The sequence below is a fragment of the Doryrhamphus excisus genome, chromosome 3 (genome assembly GCF_030265055.1).
Source record: "Doryrhamphus excisus isolate RoL2022-K1 chromosome 3, RoL_Dexc_1.0, whole genome shotgun sequence".
NCBI lineage: Eukaryota > Metazoa > Chordata > Actinopteri > Syngnathiformes > Syngnathidae > Doryrhamphus > Doryrhamphus excisus.
In genome coordinates, this window is record NC_080468.1 from 18,257,939 (window position 1) to 18,283,167 (window position 25,229).

Here is a 25,229-nt window from a genome sequence, read left to right on the forward strand (position 1 = left end):
CATGGGGTCCATGCCAGGCTGTTGTGGGGGACATATTGGACACATAGGGGACATGTTGGACACATGGGGGCCATGCCAGGCTTTTGTGGGGGACATATTGGACACATAGGGGACATGTTGGACACATGGGGTCCATGCCAGGCTGTTGTGGGGGACATATTGGACACATAGGGGACATGTTGGACACATGGGGTCCATGCCAGGCTGTTGTGGGGGACATGTTGGACACATGGGGGCCATGCCAGGCTGTTGTGGGGGACATATTGGACATATGGGGGACATGTTGGACACATGGGGGCCATGCCAGGCTGTTGTGGGGGACATGTTGGACACTTGTGGGGATGTGTGGTGTCTCAGTGAGGGAGTTTTCCGAGCTTGACATAGAGATATGCCAAGATGAGCTCCTTTCAGCGCACGCGCGTGTGTGCGGGGGTGGGGGGGCTGGGGGGGGGGGGGGCGGTTGGGGTTCTCGCTTTCCTTGCAGATTCCATCGAGCTGCGACACAAGCAGGCTGCTCTCCATCTTCATCATCTTCTTCTTCTGCAGCCTCCAAGCGTCTCCTTTCTTCCGCCTCCTCGTCTCCTTCCTCCTCTTGGTGCATGGAGCGCAGCGCCTGAGTAGACGCGAAAGGAGAGCGGGTGGGGTATCTTCATCCACCCTCCTCATCCTCATCTTGGGGTTGCCGTCCCGGTAAGAAAGAGCACCGTGGGGTTTGGGGCGAGCACGTGATCCAGCATGCTGCGTGTCTTTGTGTCCCGATGACGTCACCAGGTCTTGCGTTTCTGAGACATGATGCGACACAGAAATGGTCTGTTCCAGGGTGAAAGTGCGGCCAAGGCACGTGCAGATAGTGCCACTTGGTGGTCTAGTACGAGTATTACTGCGCTCATTGGTGAGTAGTAGGTGTATTCTAGTAAATGCAGCATTCTAGCAGAGCGAAAACACAAACAAGCACCCACATCTCCAGTGTGGTCACATTAATGGCGACATTAGCAGCTGTGGCTGTAGGTAACGTCCTCATGTCTTTTCTTTTGATGAACTCTGCTGACTCGGCACTTCTTCCAACGTGGGTTGTGTTGCACGTCAGCATACTTTTCTTTTATGGCATGTTCCTCTCCACTTTCTCATGCACTCCTGATCATTCCTCAAGTTTACGAAGGGCAACTGCTGTTCGATGCCGTGACCAAGTACACGTGCAGGACCATGTTCACCTGCCGTCAGTGACACGTAGACCTGGGGGTGGTCTACATCGTGGTGGTAGGACACGTTGCAGATCAGGTTTATTGATACAGCACTTAACATCCCCGGATCTGAACCCCCACTCGGGCAAGGAAAACAGGCCATGAATAGTATTAACTAAATGCTAAAGTGTAAAAATAAGTCTTGGGTAGTGAACATCTCTGCTGAGGTAGCAGCTCCAATATCAGGTAGGACATTCCACAGTGATGGAGCACCAATAGGAAAGACTCCAGAGCTAGCATACTTCTTTCTGGCTCTCAGGATTGTCAACAGACCGCCGTGTTGGGAGCGTAGGTTTCTGGACGCAGCATCGGGTAGAACTCAGTCAACCAGATAGGAAGGTGCCAGTTCATAGGGTAGAACTAGGCCAACCAGATAGGAAGGTGCCAGTTCATAGGGTAGAACTAGGCCAACCAGATAGGAAGGTGCCAGTTCATAGGGTAGAACTAGGCCAACCAGATAGGAAGGTGCCAGTTCATAGGGTAGAACTCAGTCAACCAGATAGGAAGGTGCCAGTTCATAGGGTAGAACTAGGCCAACCAGATAGGAAGGTGCCAGTTCATAGGGTAGAACTAGGCCAACCAGATAGGAAGGTGCCAGTTCATAGGGTAGAACTAGGCCAACCAGATAGGAAGGTGCCAGTTCATAGGGTAGAACTAGGCCAACCAGATAGGAAGGTGCCAGTTCATAGGGTAGAACTCAGTCAACCAGATAGGAAGGTGCCAGTTCATAGGGTAGAACTAGGCCAACCAGATAGGAAGGTGCCAGTCCATGTCATATGTTGTAGTCCAGGAACAGAACCTTGAAGTGGCTTTAGATGAACTGAGAGCCAGCGCACGTTGGCTAGTACTGGAGAATTATGCTGGAATGTTGGCGTCCTGGTGAGGAGTCGTGCTGCTGCATTTTTAGTAAAGAGTTCCAGGACGTCCGTTGTTCAATGGCACATACAGCTGAGTGTCGTGGGCATAACAGTGAAAGCTAATCTTATGTTTGCCAATGATGCTGCCCAGCGGAAGCGTGTAAATATTGAATAGAAAAGGGCCAAGCACTGATCCTTGTGGAACTCCGCAAGTGACACCACAGTACTCGGAGATGACATCATCATAAACTACAGATGTGCCCAATCCAGGAGAGGAGATCCAAGCCAAGGGAGTAGCGGAGTTCCACAAGGATCAGTGCTAATAATAAACAATAATAATAAAGGGGAAGCTATTATGTAATGAGCCATGGACTCCTATAGAGCAACTACACACATTAACCACTGTGGCGTGGAGCTGAGTGAGGGCACCACATTTATACCTGGAGACCATCTTGGCGCCACATCGGTAGTGGAAATGTGGTCATTCCACGTTCCAGACATCGGTGAGCCCTCTGGTTGGCTCCTCCCCCGTGGACGCACGGCGTGTCCCGCATCAATTGACCTTTCCCGGCGAGGGCGTCCCGCTTCTGGCTTCAGCAACAGTTTGGCGGATATTTCACTTCCTGTTCATCACAAAAGTACAACGGTCAGCGTCGGGAACATCCTAAACTTCCTTCAGCGATCACTTCCGAATGCCAAACCTCAGGATCTGAAAAGTGGGCGTGGTTTCACAGCAGAACAACAAAAAAGAGGAAAAAGCATCACATCCCCTTTAAGACACAAAGAAATCATCTGCAAGACTTTTGGAAAAGTCCAATCAATTCACAGCAAAAAAAAGCAGGAAGCAGCAGAAGCACCCAGGAACACGTCTTCCTCCAGGGAAGCTGGAAACTTGACGTATGAATGGGATGCTACCTGAGGGAATACCACGCAGACCAAGGAAGATGCCGCATTCCTCGTCACGCTCTAGGTTTCCAGTTGTCTAGGTTTCTAGGTTTCTAGCAAGTGGTTCTGGGGGGCTCCAAATGGTTCTAGATGCTTCTGAATGGTTCTAGCAAGTGGCTCCAAATGGTTCTAGAAATTGTTTCTGGATGGTTTCAGATGGTTCTGGCTTGCTCTAGAAATAGTTTTCAGATGGTTCTATATGGTTCTAGATAGTTCTAGAATTGGTCCTGGATGGTTGCCAATAGTTCCGAATGACTGCACATAGTTCTGGATGGTTGCAGATGGTTCTGGATGATTGTCCCTGGTGGGAGGACAAGGAATGTTGTCTCCTTGTCTCTCCTGTCTCCCGTCTTTCTTGTCCCCAAGCAGCGAGACGTCCTGTTGGAGCTTTGAATGTGTGGATTGACATCTTTTATCTTGTGACGCTGGCAAAGGTGTGCTTTAGAAAATACCCGTGTTGGTGTGGACCTCAATCCACAGCAGACGTGTTTGGAGTAGTCAGTGTGCAGCCGTTCTGTCATCAGATAAGCCAGGCATGGTGGTGATTAGGATGTTTATCCTACATGTTTATCCTAGATGTTTTATCCTGGATGTTTTATCCTAGATGTTTATCCTAGATGTTTTATCCTAGATGTTTTATCCTGGATGTTTTATCCTGGATGTTTTATCCTGGATGTTTTATCCTGGATGTTTTATCCTGGATGTTTATCCTAGATGTTTATCCTAGATGTTTTATCCTGGATGTTTTATCCTGGATGTTTTATCCTGGATGTTTTATCCTGGATGTTTTATCCTGGATGTTTTATCCTAGATGTTTTATCCTGGATGTTTTATCCTGGATGTTTTATCCTGGATGTTTTATCCTGGATGTTTTATCCTAGATGTTTTATCCTGGATGTTTTATCCTGGATGTTTATCCTAGATGTTTATCCTAGATGTTTTATCCTGGATGTTTTATCCTAGATGTTTTATCCTGGATGTTTTATCCTGGATGTTTTATCCTAGATGTTTTATCCTAGATGATTTATCCTGGATGTTTTATCCTAGATGTTTTATCCTGGATGTTTTATCCTGGATGTTTTATCCTGGATGTTTTATCCTGGATGTTTTATCCTGGATGTTTATCCTAGATGTTTTATCCTGGATGTTTTATCCTGGACGTTTTATCCTAGATGTTTTATCCTGGATGTTTTATCCTAGATGTTTTATCCTAGATGTTTTATCCTGGATGTTTTATCCTGGATGTTTTATCCTAGATGTTTTATCCTGGATGTTTTATCCTGGACGTTTTATCCTAGATGTTTTATCCTGGATGTTTTATCCTAGATGTTTTATCCTAGATGTTTTATCCTGGATGTTTTATCCTGGACGTTTTATCCTAGATGTTTTATCCTGGATGTTTATTGTAGATATTTTATCCTGGATGTTTTATCCTGGATCTAACAAAGTATGAGAAGATACAATGTCCCTCACGTTGGCTTGTGCTGTTCCAGCTGGGTAGGAATGCCGAGATGCAGTCGGATCGCCCACGCTGCCTCCTTTGTCCCCCACCAATAATCCCTCCTCTTCCTCCTCCTTACACACACACACACACACACACACACCACTGTGTGCACTGCCAGGGCTGGGTGAAGCCATTGTAAGGAGGCGGAGCCCTGGTAAGGAGGCGGAGTTTTAGCAGCCATCATTGGTCTGCAGTGCGTCACCCCCCCCCCCCCCCCCACATTAGTATATTGCTGCGGCTTCAGCTGCTGACATATGAGGAGAGTCCACGGAGGGGGCTGGTGGGGAGGTGCGGGGGGTGGTCTTATCTTAGGGGCTGTGAGTTACTCTGAATGGTGGTGGGGGTTTGGGGGGTTTGGGGGGTTTGGGGGGTTTGGGGGATGCGCATTTACTTGTGAGGTACGTTGTTGGTGTCTGTCTCTTTAAATGTCAATAAAGTCCAAACATTGACTTTCATTGTTCATGATTCATTCCTGATTATATAAGCATGACTCATATTTCATTATTATTACACAGATGAGCATTTGTGAGTGTTATCTAGCCGTCTCTTTGAAAGCGTTATTATTCTTGTGTCAATGCTGCACATCTATTTTCATACACGCATACATTGATGCTTATATTTGTGTAGCAGCTGTAAGCTAGATTTATGAATAACCACCTGCCCTTATTAATAGGAAAGGAGTTAGCATAGTCGTAGTGGAGTTAGCATAGCCGTGAAAGTGTTAGCATAGCTGTAGCATAGCCGTAAAGGTGTTAGCATAGCCGTATAGGTGTTAGCATAGCTGTAGCATAGTTGTAAAGGAGTTAGCATAGCCATATAGGTGTTAGCATAGCTGCAGCATAGTTGTAAAGGAGTTAGCATAGCTATAGCATAGTTGTGAAGGAGTTAGCACAGCCGTATAGGTGTTAGCATAGCTGCAGCATAGTTGTAAAGGAGTTAGCATAGCTGTAGCATAGTTGTAGAGGAGTTAGCATAGCCTTATAGGTGTTAGCATAGCTGTAGCATAGTTGTAAAGGAGTTAGCATAGCCGTATAGGTGTTAGCATAGCTGCAGCATAGTTGTAAAGGAGTTAGCATAGCTGTAGCATAGTTGTAAAGGAGTTTTCATAGCCGTAAAGGCGTTAGCATAGCTGCAGCATAGTTGTAAAGGCGTTAGCATAGCTGTAGCATAATTGTAAAGGAGTTTGCATAGCCGTATTGGTGTTAGCATAGCTACAGCATAGTTGTAAATGAGTTAGCATAGCTGTAGCATAGTTGTAAAGGAGTTTGCATAGCCGTATTGGTGTTAGCATAGCTACAGCATAGTTGTAAATGAGTTAGCATAGCTGTAGCATAGTTGTAAAGGAGTTTGCATAGCCTTAAGGCGTTAGCATAGCTGTAGCATAGTTGTAAAGGAGTTTGCATAGCCTTAAGGCGTTAGCATAGCTGTAGCATAGTTGTAAAGGAGTTAGCATAGCCGTATAGGTGTTAGCATATTCGTAAAGGCGTTAGCATAGCTGTTAGGATAGTTGTAAAGGAGTTAGCGCCGAGTCTGCTGCACATTTTCGCATTTCCTCTCGTAGAACGTCACCTTTATTTTTTCCAGGTTGGGGAAAGTGGGCGGGAATGCCATATGGAAGACGTATGCTAAAATATGCAGGGAATGGAAATGGAATGACAATGAATGCTTTGTTGGCGTTGCAGGCCGGCCGCCGCCATGTCCTCGCCAGCTGGTGGGGACGTATCAGGCTACCATCTGAGTGGTGAGTGGATATCTGGGAAACATCTAAACCATGTTGTGATCATTGTCCATGACGTTTGAGGGCTTTCATGTCAGATGGAAAGTTTTAGTATTCAAGTATTTGTGGGAGAAATGCTAAAGTGAAAGGATGGCGCCTGAATGGCCGCCGCCCCCTGCTGGTGACTCGCATGTACCGCAAGCATCCTTCTTCCAGTGGTGCGCAACCCACCGGGCTGGGAGGTGGGCATCTACATGGTGGGCTTCATGGTTCTGCTGGCTGTGGCCGGGCTGAACATCTGGAAGCTCTGGAAGTCCGGAACTTTCCCAGCGCCGTCGCCCTTTCCCAACTTTGACTACAGATATCTCCAGGAAAAGTATGGAACGTCCTTCTCAGAAGTCCGCCAAAAGGTAAATGTGTTCTCTGTATTCATCTGACAAATCCTACACACATCCCGACATCACATCTTCAGAAGGTCCTCCTAAAACCACGTCTCTTGTGAAGCGGCTGGCGGCCAACAACCACCGACGGGCCTCCACCACGTCCAGCCGCAAGCCCAGCCTGGCCCCGGGCGACACCCCGGACGGCCTCAGGGATCTGGGTCACCTGGAGCTGACGGGTCGAGATCTGGACCTGAGCGCCGTGGTCCAGCTCAACCGCTCCGTCTCCACCGACTCGCTCAGCTCCATCTCATCCGTCGCCAACAACTTTGGCCACGACTTCACCGTCGGCCAGCTGGAGGTGACGCTTGAGTTTGAGTCCTGCCGATCTGCAGGGCAGGGCGTGCTTCACGTCACCATACACCAAGGCAAGGACCTCCTGGAGAAGGAAGAAGGAGACTTCCCAGGCTGCTTCATCAGGGTGTCCCTTGGGCCCGAGGAACTCAGTGTGGGCGTCACAAGGGTAAGACAGGAAGCTATGCTTCTTAGTAAGATGATGACCATTTAGATGTTCCTCAGATGTTCCTCAGTAAGATGATGACCGTTTAGATGTTCCTTAGCAAGATGATGATCCATTTAGATGTTCCTCAGATGTTCCTCAGTAAGATGAAGACCATTTAGATGTTCCTTAGATGTTCCTTAGCAAGATGATGACCATTTGGATGTTCCTTAGATGGTCCATAGCAAGATGATGATCCATTTAGATGTTCCTTGGCAAGATGATGATCATTTAGATGTTCCTTGGCAAGATGATGATCCATTTAGAGTTCCTTAGATGTTCTTTAGCAAGATGATGACCACTTAGATGTTCCTTAGCAAGATGATGACCACTTAGATGTTCCTTAGCAAGATGGTGACCAGTTAGATTTTCCTTAGGACACATACATGCTGTGTGATTGCGTCCTGTTGCCTTGCAGGTGCAGACCAATGCCTTCACCGTCATTTTTGAGGAGCGCTTCTTGGTAGCGCTGGACGTGTGCGCCCTGGAGGACGGCAGCCTCAGATTTGCCGCCTTTGGGATCGACAAGGATGAGAGGAACATCAGCGCGGGGGTGGCGGAACTCAAGCTGTCAGACCTGGACCTGACCATCAGACCCTTCAACATGTGGCTTTACCTCCAGGATGTCAATAAAGTCAGACCCTCTACTAAGATCCCACCTTCTCCATGTGTAAGAACCCTAACCCGAAGATCATCCCCAGGCGGTGGACGCAGTGGGGGAGATCCTCCTGTCGCTCAGCTACTTGCCGACAGCAGAGCGCCTCACGGTGGTGGTGGCCAAGTGCAAGAACCTGCAGTGGACCAACGGCAAGAACACAGCAGGTACCACCTTGTCATTATATATATGTATATAAAATATATATATATATATATATATATATATATATATATATATATATATATATATATATATATGAGGTATCGTCGGGATGCTATATAAAACTGGGTATCGGTATCGTCGGGACGCTATGTAAAACTGGGTATCAGTATCGTCAGGACGCTATGTAAAACTGGGTGTCGGTATCGTCGGGACGCTATGTAAAACTGGGTATCGGTATCGTCAGGACGCTATGTAAAACTGGGTATCGGTATCGTCGGGACGCTATGTAAAACTGGGTGTCGGTATCGTCGGGACGCTATGTAAAACTGGGTATCGGTATCGTCGGGACGCTATGTAAAACTGGGTGTCGGTATCGTCGGGACGCTATGTAAAACTGGGTGTCGGTATCGTCGGGACGCTATGTAAAACTGGGTATCAGTATCGTCAGGACGCTATGTAAAACTGGGTGTCGGTATCGTCGGGACGCTATGTAAAACTGGGTATCGGTATCGTCAGGACGCTATGTAAAACTGGGTATCGGTATCGTCGGGACGCTATGTAAAACTGGGTGTCGGTATCGTCGGGACGCTATGTAAAACTGGGTATCGGTATCGTCGGGACGCTATGTAAAACTGGGTGTCGGTATCGTCGGGACGCTATGTAAAACTGGGTGTCGGTATCGTCGGGACGCTATGTAAAACTGGGTGTCGGTATCGTCGGGACGCTATGTAAAACTGGGTGTCGGTATCGTCGGGACGCTATGTAAACAATGGCCACTCGCTGGTTGGCACCCCCAGATCCGTTCGTCAAAGTTTACCTCCTGCAAGATGGCCGAAAGATCAGCAAGAAGAAGACGTCCACCAAGCGGGACGACACCAACCCCATTTTCAACGAGGCCATGATCTTCTCCGTGCCCTCGGCGGTGCTGCAGGTGATGCCGGCCCGTGAGGGGATGGGTGAAAGTGGCGAGTCAGGCTGACAGAGTCATTCTTATGTAACAGGAACTCTCTCTACGGGTCACCGTGGCCGAGGCCTCGGACGATGGCCGAGGCGAGAACTCGGGTCACGTAATCATCGGGCCCGAGGCCAGCGGCATGGGGATCACCCACTGGAATCAGATGCTGGCCACCCTGAGGAAGCCTGTGTCCATGTGGCACCCTCTGCGCCGGATCTAGCCAATAAATGATCTTTGATGGAAGAGCTGTACCCAACCTGTATTTGTTTATCCATCCATTTCTCCATTTCAGCAACATCATCTTCTGGCATCTTGCCAAGTCCCAAATGAGGCCAAATTTGCTCAGCAAGATGATGTCAGATGACCTTATGTTCATACAGTCAGGACAAGCTACTAAATAACAACACCAAAGTACTACATGATTCTTTGGGTACACATTCCCATTGGGATCTTATTCTCCTTTCCTGGAAAGATAAAACGGCTACTTTAGCTCATCCTGACCCAAAGTTTTCATGTCAGTCCACACCGCATTGCTTGGCCCTCCGAAGGGAACATAACACATGATTGATTCCGCTCGGAATGCTAGTGCAGAATTTAAGAAAATGTATCCCACTTGTGTGGAATCCAAAAAGTGGGAATTCCACTTTTGTGGACTGAAAATAATTGTCCACTTATGTGGACACCTAAATAACAAAGTTTATCCCACTAGTATGGAATAAAAGATACGTGCCATGTCCTGTATGTGCTGGGGGGGTGATCACTTGTCCTCCTCCTGAAGTCCACGACGATCTCCTTTGTCTTCCTGGTACTCAGAGTCAGGTTCTTTTCAGAGCACCAGGTTGTGAGTCTCTGAATTTCCTCTCTGTAGGCTGTCTCGTCTCCGTTTGAGATCAGCCCAACCACCGCGGCGTTGTTCGCAAATTTGACCATCATATTGTTCCTGTGGGTTCCTGTGGTGTGGAGACGGTACAGCAGGGGGCTCACAACACAGCCCTGTGGTGAGCCCATGCTTAGAGTGCGTGTGGAGGAGAGGTGGGGGCCGAGTCGCACATACTGGGGCCTGTTGGTCAAAAAGTCCATAATCCAGCTTTGCGATCACAACGTCCCGGATGATGGTATGGAAGTGGAACTGTAGTGGAACTCAGTCACGATCACATTGTTTTTGGTGCCTACCTGTTTCCTAGATATATTATATTATTACTATATTCCTGTACTATATATATTATATGTATACTATATAAGTATATTGGTGCCTATGTCAACGTATAAACGAGAGCCATTGACTTCAGTGTCTTTGCAGAAAGGCGCTTTATGAAAGTAAGTACATTTGCTTGTATTCATTTACAGCAAGCCTTGCCATATTCAATATGGCGGCGACGTTGACGTATGGCGGCAGTGGACAAACCCACTCGGTATGGCGTCTAGTATGCATGTCTCCGGATGGGACGCACGAACGTAATATCCACCTAAGATGGGTGGACCACGATCAACTAAAGGCAGTACAAATACGTATTACTCATCTTTAGGGTTAGGGCTATGTTATTTTTTATTATCGCTCGAGGTTAAAGCTGAAGGAAATGAACGAATATAAAGTATTTGTTATGTACAGACAACATTTGTTTTGGCTGTTCTCCTTGCCCCCAAACTCGGTCAACGTCCTGGCGGCAGCCAATCAGAGGGGAGGAGGGTTGCTTGGGGCGGGGCTAAGCCGGGCAAAGTCCGGAAGCAAATAAAGACATAATACGGCGCTGAGGGAGATCAATAGTCGTCTTGTTGCAAGTCATTTCATCAGCCGACATGGCGGACAGCAGAGACCAAGCTAGCGACCAGATGAAGACGTGGAAGGAGAAGAAAGGCTCTCAGGTTTGTAGGGGAAAGAAAAAGTTGAGCTAAATGGGTGAAAGGTCGTTTGAGGCGACTAGCTAACTTATCTACTGGTCCTGCTAGCTCGTATTTATTTTATATTTGTTTTATTCCGCTATTCATGACTTGATCGTTCACACTGTTGTACGTTGCAGATCACACTAGCCAGCCAATTGCTATTATTCACGCTTAAACGCAGCACTCCGCCGTCGATAATGATTGCTAAAGACCGAACTTCAACCTTTACAGTTACATCATCGATCACGATAAGAGGTCACATCAGGTGACGTAAATGAGGCATGTCTGGAAGAAAGAATAGCAAATGCAACACGTTCGATGTTTATTCTGCAAGTGTCCAAGCCTACGCGTCACCGCCCTCCGCACGTGATCATGTTGTCATGTGACAGAGGCCAGACCAGCTGACCACAGGAGCCGGCCATCCTATCGGGGACAAGCTAAACCTGCAGACGGCCGGACCCAGGGGCCCCCTGTTGGTTCAGGATGTGGTCTTCACCGATGAGATGGCTCACTTTGACCGGGAACGCATCCCAGAGCGAGTGGTGCACGCCAAAGGGGCAGGTGAGCTCGGAGGCTCCGCCCACTGACGCCACCATGATTACCGTCTATGCTGCGGTTGCAGTTGCGTACTCGGTCTATTTCCGGGAAAGCCTGCCTCTCATCTCCCTGAGCGGCGAGCGTACTGTCCATGCATGGCGGCACTCGAACCTGATCACAAACCGTTTGTCCGTGTGTTTGTCCGTGTGGTTCACAGGAGCGTTTGGCTACTTTGAGGTGACGCACGACATCACGCGCTACTGCAAGGCCAAAGTCTTTGAGCACGTGGGCAAAGTGACGCCCATTGCCGTCCGCTTCTCCACTGTGGGTGAGTGTGTGCTCCTGTACTCTCGGCACAGTGGAACCTCGCTTTTCTAACGCCACAGCTTTCAGTGCCGAGGTCATCGACCGGGGGTGTCAAACTGCCAGCCAGTTCTGGCCTGCTAGGCCTTCTTATGTGGGCTCTTATTTCACGTGGGGAGGATCTGTCTTGTGTTTTACTTCTGCCAAGTTGAATCTTGTGATCGGAAGAGGAAGCTGATCAATAACTTTACTCCAGCGGGAGAGTCTGGCTCGGCGGACACGGTGCGGGATCCCCGTGGCTTTGCCGTCAAGTTTTACACGGAGGAGGGCAACTGGGACCTGACGGGCAACAACACACCCGTATTTTTCATCAGGGATGCCATGCTGGTGAGTTTGTAGAAGAGCAGTGGGATGGATTGCTCCACATGTCAGCCTGCCGGTGACCTTTGCACCCTTCCAGTTCCCATCCTTCATCCACACGCAGAAGCGCAATCCTCAGACCCACATGAGGGACCCGGACATGGTGTGGGACTTCTTGAGTCTGAGACCCGAGAGTCTCCATCAGGTGGGGGTGGTGTGAAGCGGCAGTGAGGATGATGCAGGTGGAATGTGACCTTTCCGCGTCTCCGTGCAGGTCTCCTTCCTCTTCAGCGATCGTGGTTTGCCGGACGGCTACCGCCACATGAACGGCTACGGCTCACACACCTTCAAGCTGCTCAATGCTGACGGGGAGCGAATCTACTGCAAGTTCCACTACAAGGTGACGGGAACCCTGAGGAGAAACGCAGCTCAACGAGGATGATGACCATGATGCCTTCTGTCAGACTGACCAGGGAATCAAGAATCTGGCTGTGGACGAGGCAGACCGTCTGGCTTCCACCAACCCCGACTACGCCATCGCAGACCTGTTCAACGCCATCGCCGATGGAAACTACCCATCCTGGACCTTCTACATCCAGGTCATGACCTTTGAGCAGGCGGAGAAGTTCCGCTTCAACCCATTTGACCTGACCAAGGTATGTGATGGCATGGCGGTGCGTGCTTAGCCGCTACCTTCATTGATACTGACCGAGCTCCGTCAGCGATGAAGCTGCCTTGTTCTGTGGGTTGTTCAGGTGTGGCCACATAAAGAGTATCCGTTGATCCCGGTGGGTAAAATGGTTCTGAACAGGAACCCGGTCAACTACTTTGCAGAGGTGGAGCAGCTGGCCTTTGACCCCAGCAACATGCCGTCAGGCATCGAGGCCAGCCCTGATAAGATGCTGCAGGTAGAAACCAGGCTGGCTTGAATCGAAGGCTAACCGGGGTCTCACTGGTGCCGCTTCGCCCCCCCCCCCCCTCCCCCCCAGGGTCGCCTCTTCGCCTATCCAGACACACATCGGCACCGGCTGGGGGCCAACTACCTGCAGATCCCCGTCAACTGCCCCTTCAGGGCCCGGGTGGCCAACTACCAGCGGGACGGGCCCATGTGCATGATGGACAACCAAGGTACACCAAACATTTATATTCCAAGTTTGCTTTGAGGGCTTTTCTGGAATGCTGCTCTCAGAAGGTGCCACAGGCCAGGAAATGATCTGCAGGCCGCACACTGGCCGCCTGCTGTGACACCCATGCTGTCGTCCGTCCTCCAGGTGGCGCTCCAAATTACTATCCCAACAGCTTCAGCGCACCAGACACTCAGCCTGGATTTGTGGAGTCCAGGTTCAAGGTGTCTCCAGATGTGGCGCGTTACAACAGCGAGGACGAAGATAACGAGACCCAGGTAACTAGACCGGCAAGTCAAGCTTATTGATAAATCCCTCAATCACAAAGGCGCCTCAGAGGGCTTTGGAAGCTGGAAACAAGGGACAACATACCCTCATCCAAAACCCCATCCGGGCCAGGAAAACTTCAAGACCCCATTTGGGGGGAAAAAGAAACCTTGAGAAGGGAATCCCCCCTCCAGGACGAGCAGGCTGCAGTGGATGTGGCGTGGGCAACATATGACAATATAAATATATAAATATATATAAATATATACAGTATATATACAAAGTACTTCCAAGCAGCATAGTAGTCCAGCCCTAGATGTAGGGACATCAGCGGAGATGTTCAGCCATGGGTCTTGGGATCATCATCAGCCAAAGCGAGGCCCTCTGTGGCAGCGCATCTAAGAGGTGGACCACCTCAGATCTTGTCCCATTTTGTCAGGGCCAGATCCAGACAGCCGCAACCTCCGCTGGCCCCCCTCTCCAATGGGGGAACTGGGAGCCAGCGCACGTTGGCTAGTACTGGAGAATTATGCTGGAATGTCGGCGTCCTGGTGAGGAGTCGTGCTGCTGCATTTTTAGTAAAGAGTTCCAGGACGTCCGTTGTTTGATATCAATGAGACAGGCCTGGAGATTAGAGCAGTCCCGTGGCTCAGTTAGCTTCAATAGCACATACAGCTGAGTGTCGTGGGCATAACAGTGAAAGCTAATCTTATGTTTGCCAATGATGCTGCCCAGCGGAAGCGTGTAAATATTGAATAGAAAAGGGCCAAGCACTGATCCTTGTGGAACTCCGCAAGTGACACCACAGTACTCGGAGATGACATCATCATAAACTACAGATGTGCCCAATCCAGGAGAGGAGATCCAAGCCAAGGGAGTAGCGGACCAGTACCACCAATATGCGTTTGAAGGCGTTCCAGTAGGACACCGTGATGGACGGTATGGAAGGCAGCACTGACATCTACTCATGATAATATCCAGGCGGTGTCTCCATCCATAGATGCCACTTTAGCGAGGGCTGATTCAACGGATTCGGTCCAAGGATCTTGGAAACTGGCATCCCATAATGCCCGCCTGCCAACTTTTATGCTCTGTCCTGAGCATCAAGAGGCGATGGTCAACTGTGTGTGGGTGCAGTACCCATGTCTGGCTGCATGTGGCAGCAGTGGATAAAGTGTCATTGGAGGGAACCTTTGTGTGGTGTTGCAGGTCCGCACCTTCTACACCCAGGTGCTGAAGGAGGAGGAAAGGCAGAGACTCTGTCAGAACATGGCGGGGGCTCTGAAGGGGGCACAGCTCTTCATCCAGAAGCGAATGGTGAGCCACACCCACAGCGCAGCAACAGATTGATTGTGGTGCTCGTGCGTTTCCACTGTGCTCAGGAAACAGGAAGTGCTTGGCTGTTGGTGGTTTCTCACGTTGCTTTCGCTTGTCATGTCTGCTCTGTCAGGTGGAGACCCTGAAGGCTGTGCATGCTGACTATGCTAACCGGGTCCAGAACCTTCTCAACCAGTACAATGCAGACACCCACAAGGTACATCCAAAAAGTCATTCCGCTCTGCTTTCAGGGCTTGTGATAATCATCGTCATCATCATCATCATCATCATACATTCACATGCTAAAAGAAGAACAAGTATTTTTTTTTTAAAGTATATAAAAGTAGAGTAAAAAAGACAATTTAACAAGATATATACAAGATATCCAAAATATACACATAGTATTGCACAGGAGCATATCCAGGAGCAGACATATTGCAGATATATTAATTTTAGTGCATGATAAATGGGTCATAGTGCAAACAATGACTGGTGTATACAGATGAGTAAAGTCACATATGAGTGTATTGTATTGGTTGTTAAATTAATAAATATGATTGAGGTAGTAACAGAGGCAGTGATGGAAATATTGCACATTTGCATTATGCTAATGACCGGGCACGTTGTATGTCTGAGTTCAGGGTGGTAAGAAGAACAGGCAGGTTTAGAGACAGCTACTTCCCCCTGGCCATCAGACTGCTGAATGCCAAAGAAGCCCCCCTACCTGCCCACACGCACACGCAAAACTTTCAATTATTATTATTTATTCTAAATGATTTCAATTATTGTACAAATTACTGTTTACGCTGTACATTGTTCATATTTGATGTCATCTATTTATTCTCCACATTATTATGTAATATTTATTATTATACGGGAGCCAGGCAACGACATTTCGTTGGCAATTTCACTGCTGTGTTATTGTGCAATGACAATAAAGAAACTCCATCCATCCATCCATCATCCATCCATCCATCTAAAATGAGCAACATGCTGGGCTACGGCTAAAAGATGATTCATATTTTCATGATAAGGAGGCAGAGTACAGTGGAACCTTGGTTACCATCAACCAACATCTGTTTCATACCTTCCAAAAAAAACCTTCAAGCACAGCCCGGAGGTTTCGTTTTTGCAGGTGTTCCTCCGCTTGTTTGTTTCTAATCAAAAGGAGCGCACCAAGTTCTAAATGGATTTGGATGACATTTTCAGGAATTATGGGAAATGGAAGAAGTAGGGCTAGGCCATACATGGATGTTTTCAAATCTGGATCTTTCTTTAAAGCAGGAGATGTAAAGATGCATATGGTTCATAAGGATAGAACTGGATGTGATGCGGAGGTCTCATGTTTCAAGATGGCACCGACCGACGAGTGCAAGCTAGTTAAGGCGGCTCTGTATCTTCTGCTTCGTTTTTAGGGTTTAAATTGCGTTTAAACACACATTGTGTCTAAACACCACTGTCATGCTAGGTGTTAGCATGCTAACATTAGCATCCTATAATTTTTGGCTATTTTCATGGGTAGACACAGATATAAACACCACTGTTAGCACGTGAACATTAACATGTAAGCATTGTTTAGCTTTCTAGTCATTCCACCCTTCCATGGTCAAGGATTGTAAATGCTGTAGATAAATGAAATGTTGGGCTAATACTTATGGTGTAAATCACAATATGGGGGAACTGTGGTGCTTTTGTAGTTCTACTTTGACTTTTACTTTAATTGTACTTTGACATGAACAAAACATTTGTACATGCTATTAAGCGTGTCTCTGCATCTTTGTGTCTCAGAAGAATGTTCACGTGTATCGCCGCCCGGGAGCGTCCACCATCGCCGCCTCATCCAAGATGTGAACGCTACCACCAGGATGTCCTTGAATGGCCTTGATCAAAATACATCTCAAAGAACACGCACGCTGACCTGGCCCTCCGCATCTCCCATGTATGATTAATACTGCAAAGCATACCGTCCATCTTTCTTCATGCACCAAGCAAAGGAATCCATCCATCCTTTCTCATCAATAATAACTACTGAGAAATAATCCTGAAGATTGATCAATCATGATGAATAGTCCTGACTGCTGATGAATAGTCATGGTCCACTTTGCCTTGGATCCGTGTCTTTCTGCTGGTGCCAAACGGAGGACAAAAGGCATATGAGATATACTGTATTAGTGCAAAGATCGTGCTTGCTTGAAGCATAGCATGAAGGCGTACAGAGGGTTAGGGTGAGGGGGTTAACCCTAGCAGTACCCTAAACCCCATAATACCCTAAATCCAGTAGTTCCCTACTTGGACCTAGTTGTACCCTAACCCCAGTAATACCCTAACCCTAATAATACCCAGTAATACCCTAAACCTCGTAATACCCTAACCCCAGCAATACCCTAACCCCAGTAATACACACACACACGTCCTTCACCAGCGAAGTGAATATATAGTTATTTTTGTAATATGACATGTTTTTACATCAAGTAAGTGCTAATAATAATTCGGAATGAAGTAATATTGTGAATTTACTCCAAGGATGACTTTATTTTCCTTTCCTGCTTTCCTTTTGGTGTGTATTGTTATGAATCTATCAAGTCATGTAGTACTTTATGAATGGGAAGCAAACCTCAGTGCCTGTGCTGATATAAATGATATCGTACAGAATATGGAATCGCTTCCAATACTACCATGCCTTACAATACTACTACAGTACTACTACAATACTTTCAAATAGACATGAACTTACTTGTAGTTTGCTCATGAAAAGTTGATTGGAACGCAGCTTGGGCTTTATGAATAATAAAACTTTGATTCTGACGTACAAACCTTATTGATAATCAAGTTGACATTTTTTTTTAGCAAAGCATCATCGCTCCATGTCAGACTTCATCGCAGTGTGATGATAACCACAGAGGCAGGTACACCATCCATCCATCCATTTTCTACCACTTACTGTATAGGGTAGGGAAGTCCGGTCTTCCCGGTCTCCACCTGCATCCTCCAGCTCCACCGGGTGGACATCAAAGTTCCTAGGCCAGCTGTGAGACATAATGCCTCCAACTCGGTCTGCTCCGGGCCCGGAACATCTCAACTGGCTCCTTGTTCGAATCAAGTGTAAATACATTGACCATAGTGTCCGTCATCACCCTTAGATCCGTTTGCTTAAGACAAAAGAAAGAGGAAGCAGAGCGGTTAGCATCCTCTTATCCTGCGTAGCGCTTACAGAGGCATGCAAACCAATGAAAGGCCAAACGGTGACAATTGATACTGACAGCCAATTTGTATATTGGACAGTACATACTACCTTTGCTCAGTACTGGCCAAACGGAGGTATGGTAACATCGACAGGAAAAAAGCAGTAAGTCATTGTTGACGGCATTCTCTTCTCTCTTCTTCTTTCTCTTCTGACGGACATGTCTTCCTCCTCTCCTTCTTTGACCGACAGTAGTCCAATTTCCACGGGCACCCTGTAGGTGATCAGCACCGTTAACCCGGGCCCGTGTTGTTGATTTGCATTGTTGCTTTGGCAAACGTTTGATGCCCTTCCTGACACAAGCCTCTGTATTTATCCAGGCCCAGGACTGGCACAACAAGGCCCTGGCTTGTACCCCATCGGGGCTACACTTAAACATGTTTGGTTGTTTCTTTCGGCTTTTTACCTGATTACAGAGTCGCCGCCGAATATGCACATATTCCGTTTTTTTTAAAACTCGAATATTACCTGTAGGTTACTCCTTTTTTTGATATCTTTCCATTTTGTCTTAACGACTTGACTTAGTTGCAGCTGTGTCCCCTCTTTTTCACCAGCTCTTTAGCGTCTGCCAAGCTGCGAGATGCTGGCTGTTCTGGCGCTGATGTCACGTGTGTGATTCCGTTTCTTGTCATGAACTCTCAACTCTCTGTGCGTTGTCAGACACAATCGTCTCCGGGATGCCATGTGCACTGAAACTTTCCCTCGGACAGCTTAGCGCGTTGGCAGATGGAGGTGATGTTACTGGGTACATCTCAGCATTTTGGATGGGCATCCACCATGACTAAAAAACATTCTATCCATAGAAGGATCATATGCACCCGTCTAAGGGGCCTCCTCCACGGCTTCTCTGGCCACTCCTATGGATGGAGCGCTACAAGCAGGTGCTTTTCTATGTTCTTGGCATGTGGTGCATGATTTGACTTGGTTCTCAATGTCATGGTCCATGGATGGCCCCCTTTTATGCGACTCATTCCTGGACCTATAGTCTCCATGAATCCCAAGTCTTTTGTCTGCTTGAGAACGGGAAAACTTTACTGGTTCTATGATCCTGTCCTGCAAAAGTCTCTCGTGGCAAAAGGTTCTCACCCCGGCTTATAGAAGCAGGGTGTAGCTCACTTGCGACATGGATCTTGGCTTTGACCTCGTGTTCATGCCCTGACAGTACTTCCTGTAGCGTGTCCATCTTTTCTACCTTATGGACAGGTTTCTAGTCCACTTTAGGTGCTTTTAGCCAACGTCTTCCCAGTAGACTTGTTCCTGACTGTTGCCCTTTTTGACTGTCACTGCAGGCACGCCAAATTGCCCGGACTCCTTTTAAAAAAAAGTCAACAATTCAATCAATAAATAAAGTAGTGCAGGAGGAACTTTCCTTGTGTTTCATTGGCTGCTGACACGTTGGGGGTGTGGTAGAAAGCAAGTGTGGTTTGAAAAAGGAAGTCACAGCATGACTCGGTGTTAGAGAGACCCACGCTGCCATGCAACACGTGAATGAGATCCCGATGGCGCCCGCCACCTGCACCTACGCGAGCATCCCCGCGGAGCCTCCACGTGATTACGTCATCTGTTCCATCTGCACCTTCTGCCTCATAGGAAATCCTTTCTGCTTGGGACTGGCCGCCCTCATCTTCTCCATCAAGGTACAGTCCACATTGAGGTTTTGCAGGGGCGTCACAAGGCTTGACCCAAGTAAAACATATGGCGTTACTTGACTATCCCAAGAGGGAGCAGATGCCATGAAAAGCAGCCTACCACCTCAACCTGAAGAGGTCAAAATAATAATCATTACTGTGGACACATCAAAACTTTTGCCGAATCACCTCTCTCTTTCTGACTTCCTGGCTTCTGCTTTCTGCGCGCTCGCTTTTCTTCTCGATTCTTCACTGCGCTGACAGTGACGTCACGGATGAAGACTCCAGCATACGATCAGCGATCGTGTTGTAGAAGCTGCATGCCAATATTATTTCACCTCTTCGGTTTCGGTGTCATCTGCTCCATCGGACGTAGGCTAGTAAAGTGAGGCCAACTCTTGGAATGAATGTCCACTCGACTTTGAGGGACTGTCAATCAACGTAGCCATGCGCCTGCGTGTGTTCACTCTGTGCATCGCTTGCTTTTACACTTCTACATGGAGATACAGCACAAAAAATCATTCTCTTTTCCGTTTGCTGGCTTCCTGCTGATAAAAAGGATTTCAGGGTACATACGTGGCACCTGTAAAGCTGACGGTTGGCATGAATCGTAGAGAATTTGTTTTCTTGCTTACAGGCTAGAGACCGGAAGGTCGTGGGAGACATGGAGGGAGCCAAAAGCCACGCCTCCACCGCCAAATGCCTCAACATCACGGCCTCCGTCATCTTCGCCCTCATCAGCCTCGCTATAATCATTGCAGTGATTGTCTCTACTGTATCTTTTCACAATAACTACAACAGATATTATGGATGAGCCACACGCTTGTTGCTTTACCACTTTGCATGCTGGGCATGATGATGCCTTGAATGCCACAGCTCAGGTCATCTCTGCATGCCAACGTCTCCGTTTGAAAAGCACCGCCCACCCAACCCAACCCAAGCGGCTTCCAGCTGGAGGTCACCAGCAGATGGCTTCCATTTATTCCATTTAGGTCTATCGCCACAACTTTGTGTTCTATTCTTGCCTGCTTGTGAAGCAAGTCAATAAACTTGACCATCACGCTACCACCGCCATGTTTGACTCTTCACTATCCATTATTTGCTAGCATACTCTGATTCAGAGGCCTAGTCCCCATCATCTGTTCTACTTTCTACTTGGATATGTAGTATCAAATAATGACATTGGCTCTGCTGCCGTGGGGATATCAGTAGAGATATCAGTAGAAGTATCAGCAGAAGGAAGGGAAGCTTTCACAGATGAAATGATGCAGAGCACATGAGAGGTGCCCACGTGTACAAAAAGGGTGCATGCAAAACGTTTCAACATGTCTGCATGAGCGCCTTATTTGACATTTGACAATGGCGCTGTTGTTAGCACAGCAAAACACTGAACAGGTGTGGGCGGCCACACCTCATTGGTCACAGTGGCTTCCTGTCATTTGGAACGCAGTAAAAGTGCGCCACCTGCTGACCACGAAGTGAGCAGGTTTCCTTACACATACTACAGTATTATAGAATAATGTAGAAACCACGGTGGTTTACAGTCATTTGTGATACAAAATTAAATAGCAACTTTGTTACAAAGTGCCACAATTACGTCGTGATTGTCGCGCCTGCGCCTCTAACCGCATTTGCGGATATGCCTGAATCAAACATAAATAGCACATTTAAAGCCAACAAATCCAAGCTTTCATATTTTCTGTGCTTTGGCTGTTTCATAGTTACTGATGGCGCCGACAGAAAGCATCAACGTTTCTTTATCGTGAAGGACTGGGCCGTCGTCTCATACGTGACTTTTTCTTCACTGCTTCGATACGTAGACCGGGCATTGGAATATCCCTCTCCATGTATACCTTTGTTTTCAGAAAATGACCACATGGCTATTGAATGGAATGGTGGGATTGTATATATAGGAAATACTGCAACGTATCGGGAAGCAGAGTGGCGCAGCGGAAGCGTGCTGGGCCCATAACCCAGAGGTCGATGGATCGAAACCATCCTCTGCTAAGCTTTTCTATGCGGTAAGTCCGAATGTAAGTAATCATTGTACAGCGAAGGCAATATTCGAAATCATGTCTTCATCGTTATTTTAAATAGCTTGTCCCATGCGCGTGAGACTGAGGAGATGAACTGTTCCTGGGCAGCCACCAGGAGGCGGTGTTGCCTTCATGTACTTGGGACACGTGGATGCCAGGTTAAAGGTAGGATAGGTGGACACACAAAGGCCATTTGGACAAAAGCTACATGGACACGGAAGATAACTGTGGAATGGCAGCATAAAAATGACATTTTACTTGATAATAGAAGGTAGTATGAAAAAAAGACACCGAAGACAGACTGAGACATGGAAATTGGATAACAAGACACACTGCATTAAGAGATGTATTCACATATAGCGAGAACATGGACATTAAGAACCCATGGATATATGGCTAGGAGAAGATATGAAAAGACATATGGACATATGGATAGGATGGACATGTGGATAGGATGGGCGTATGAAAAGACATATGGACATATGGTTAGGATGGACATGTGGATAGGATGGACATGTGGATAGGATAGACATGTGGATAGGATGGGCGTATGAAAAGACATATGGACATATGGTTAGGATGGACATGTTAATAGGATGGGCGTATGAAAAGACATATGGACATATGGTTAGGATGGACATGTGGATAGGATGGGCGTATGAAAAGACATATGGACATATGGTTAGGATGGACATGTGGATAGGATGGGCGTATGAAAAGACATATGGACATATGGTTAGGATGGACATGTTAATAGGATGGGCGTATGAAAAGACATATGGACATATGGTTAGGATGGACATGTGGATAGGATGGGCGTATGAAAAGACATATGGACATATGGTTAGGATGGACATGTGGATAGGATGGGCGTATGAAAAGACATATGGACATGTGGTTAGGATGGACATGTGGATAGGATGGGCGTATGAAAAGACATATGGACATATGGTTAGGATGGACATGTGGATAGGATGGGCGTATGAAAAGACATAAAGACATACGGACATATGGTTAGGATGGACATGTGGATAGGATGGGCATATGAAAAGACATATGGACATATGGTTAGGATGGACATGTGGATAGGATGGGCGTATGAAAAGACATATGGACATATGGTTAGGATGGACATGTGGATAGGATGGGCGTATGAAAAGACATATGGACATGTGGATAGAAGGACATATGTGAAAGATGAGAAGAATGTCCATGTAGTTGGTTGAGTGTTACTGCTTCTATTTTGGTGGACCACATAATGACAGAGTTGCAGTGAATGAATGTCACCGCCCTCTTGAGGAGTCCATATAAGTTCTTCTACCTTCCTCAGGATCTCCTTGCTGGCTTCCTGGGAACATTGTAGACTAGCTGCCTACTCTTTGTCACCACCAACGCCATGGACAACTACTCGTACAACTTCCCCTCTGACTGCACCCCGCTCACCAACTGCAAGTCCGCCCGCAAACCGGCCGCTTCCACCGTGGTCAACATGGGCCACGTGGGCAAGAACCCTCCTCGGGACTATCTGGTCTGGTCCCTGTGCAACACCTTGTACGTCAACTTCTGCTGCCTAGGATTCATGGCGCTCCTCTACTCCATCAAGGTGAGGACCTCTCACACCTTTACACACTATTATCCGAATTATCCTAATCCTAAGACTAATTATCCTTCATGTGAATTTATGTGAATTTATGTGCATGACCATAACCATATACCGTACTTACGTACAAGTCAAGTCAGTGTCAAGTCAAGTCACGTCAAGTCAATCTGATTTATATAGCCCTTAATCACAAAGGAGCCTCAAAGCGCCTAACAAGCAGGCAACAGTTGACAACCGTAGATGAGAGACGGCGTCCCCTGATCTGAAACCCCATACGGGCAAGGAAAAACCAAAACCCATTAGGGGAAAAAAAGAAACCTTAAGAAGGGACGGCAGATGGGGGCATCCCCCTTCTAGGATGACCAGGCTGCAATGGATGTGGAGAGGGCGACATGATATCGATAGACCAGATCTGAACAGAGACAAGTCCCTTAGCCAAATATCGTAGTACAGTTCCTAGATGGAGTGCCACGAGGAGAGTTGGTCAGCCGCGGATCTTGGGATGATCGTCCGCCAAAAGGGGGCCCTCCGCCGCAGCGCCTCCAAGAGGTGGACCACGTCAGATGTTGTCCAGTTGAGTCAGTGCAAGTTCCAAACAGCGTCACCCTCTACTGGGACCCTCTCCAACAAGAACCTGCATACTTCTTCATGGCTCTCAGGATGGGCAAAAGGCCAGCATGTTGTGATCATAGGTGTCTAGATTGAGTATAGGGTACAACTAGGTCAACCAGATAGGAAGGTGCCAACCCAGTCCTAACCCTAACCCTCATCCTAAATCCCAAGTCCTCAGACTGACCCTGAATGGAGCCCTAACACGCCGTGAAGGTTCCTCAGCAAAGTCAGATCAGCAAATGTTTGTTTATTTTTCAGGCTCGGGACCAGAAGACTCAGGGAAACCTGCAGCTGGCCCAGGAGTGCTCGGACAAAGCCAAGTGGTACAACATCCTGGCGGCCGGATGGAACCTGCTGATTCCTCTGCTGGCCGTGGTGCTGCTGGTGCTCCTGCTGGTCCACCTGGGCTCCTCGCAGGGCTCCTTTGACTTCCTGGGAGATGATGGATTCCAGAACTTCATCAAACTGTTCAGTTGGTAGACGGAGCGAGCAGAAAGATTTCATCTGACCCAAAGATGACATTTTGCTTGTATTTATTTTATTTATGCAACCATCCATGTTGGTTCCTACCTGAGTTAGTCTTTATGCTCTCTAGCAACACTCACCCATGCTTACGTTTATCGTTTTATCCACCTTTTCATGTGGGTTCCTACACCCCCAAACATTCTTGTAACAAGCAAATCCATCACTTGGTCTTCCTGCTCCAGACAGACAAGCCTGCCCAGAAAGGCTTTGCTACACATCTTAAAACGCAGCTCAGTCAGCTGCAGATGTTGGAGCTGTAAGTTTGTTCATGTTGTGAAAATGCTAAGCTAGCATGTTGTCATGTTAGCACTTGAACTTACTGTTGCTCCTTCATGCTACTACCTTGTATGTGATGGACAGTATTTCTTGTGTATTTGGAATGTATATTTGACACACACACACGCTATGAGATGATATATGATTTTGTTAACGTCTATATGCATGATCATGTCTTTTCCTTATGAATAATACTCATCTTTTCTTCGCAAAGCTGCATGATGTATTTGCTGGGGGAGGGGGGCAGGGGGGTTGCGTTTCTGCTTTGAAAAGCTCGTTTTGTGTTTTTTTAATTGGCAGGCGGGTCCACTCGTGATGTCTTTCATCCCAGCTGGCAGCAAAGCACTCTTCCAGGAATAGCATGGAAGGCCAATGTGCTAAGTCCTCTGTGGCCATGTTTAGCATTCTGTACTCTCAGAAAAGCCCACAAAGTCAAAAAATGAAGAAATCAGGTTGCCTTCAAAGCTGGTCAATTCTTAGCTAGCCTTGTTCTAAGTGCTGTCTTTCAATTTGGAAATCAAGTGGCGTAGGATCCTATGAGCTA

The 25,229-nt window shown here is 47.4% G+C and overlaps 4 protein-coding genes across 6 annotated transcripts; all 4 read left to right on the forward strand.

The window, feature by feature from the left end:
• The first annotated feature begins 478 nt into the window (after positions 1-478).
• Positions 479-9,460, forward strand: syt12 (synaptotagmin XII). The gene is made up of 8 exons (XM_058066339.1): positions 479-690; positions 6,230-6,288; positions 6,481-6,674; positions 6,769-7,167; positions 7,622-7,837; positions 7,905-8,025; positions 8,821-8,954; positions 9,025-9,460. The coding sequence occupies exons 2-8, from the start codon at positions 6,243-6,245 to the stop codon at positions 9,196-9,198; spliced, it is 1,284 nt and encodes a 427-aa protein (XP_057922322.1). The 5' UTR covers positions 479-690; positions 6,230-6,242; the 3' UTR covers positions 9,199-9,460.
• Positions 9,461-10,671: 1,211 nt separating this feature from the next.
• cat (catalase) lies at positions 10,672-17,585 on the forward strand. 2 transcript variants are annotated; one of them, XM_058066335.1, is made up of 13 exons: positions 10,672-10,841; positions 11,249-11,420; positions 11,614-11,724; positions 11,956-12,086; positions 12,160-12,264; positions 12,334-12,459; positions 12,524-12,715; positions 12,815-12,967; positions 13,049-13,187; positions 13,331-13,461; positions 14,660-14,767; positions 14,901-14,984; positions 16,556-17,585. In XM_058066335.1, the coding sequence occupies exons 1-13, from the start codon at positions 10,776-10,778 to the stop codon at positions 16,616-16,618; spliced, it is 1,581 nt and encodes a 526-aa protein (XP_057922318.1). In that variant the 5' UTR covers positions 10,672-10,775; the 3' UTR covers positions 16,619-17,585. The 2 variants fall into 2 exon arrangements, with proteins under 2 accessions (XP_057922318.1, XP_057922319.1); XM_058066336.1 differs by having other exon boundaries at positions 16,559-17,585.
• Positions 17,586-18,811: 1,226 nt separating this feature from the next.
• Positions 18,812-20,849, forward strand: LOC131125130 (dispanin subfamily A member 2b-like). The gene is made up of 3 exons (XM_058066344.1): positions 18,812-18,889; positions 19,298-19,645; positions 20,274-20,849. The coding sequence occupies exons 2-3, from the start codon at positions 19,484-19,486 to the stop codon at positions 20,448-20,450; spliced, it is 339 nt and encodes a 112-aa protein (XP_057922327.1). The 5' UTR covers positions 18,812-18,889; positions 19,298-19,483; the 3' UTR covers positions 20,451-20,849.
• Positions 20,850-20,899: 50 nt separating this feature from the next.
• Positions 20,900-24,834, forward strand: LOC131125129 (interferon-induced transmembrane protein 5-like). 2 transcript variants are annotated; one of them, XM_058066341.1, is made up of 4 exons: positions 20,900-21,657; positions 21,734-21,837; positions 23,003-23,275; positions 24,143-24,834. In XM_058066341.1, the coding sequence occupies exons 3-4, from the start codon at positions 23,069-23,071 to the stop codon at positions 24,362-24,364; spliced, it is 429 nt and encodes a 142-aa protein (XP_057922324.1). In that variant the 5' UTR covers positions 20,900-21,657; positions 21,734-21,837; positions 23,003-23,068; the 3' UTR covers positions 24,365-24,834. The 2 variants fall into 2 exon arrangements, with proteins under 2 accessions (XP_057922324.1, XP_057922326.1); XM_058066343.1 differs by lacking the exons at positions 20,900-21,657; positions 21,734-21,837 and having other exon boundaries at positions 22,869-23,275.
• The last annotated feature ends 395 nt before the right edge of the window (positions 24,835-25,229 follow it).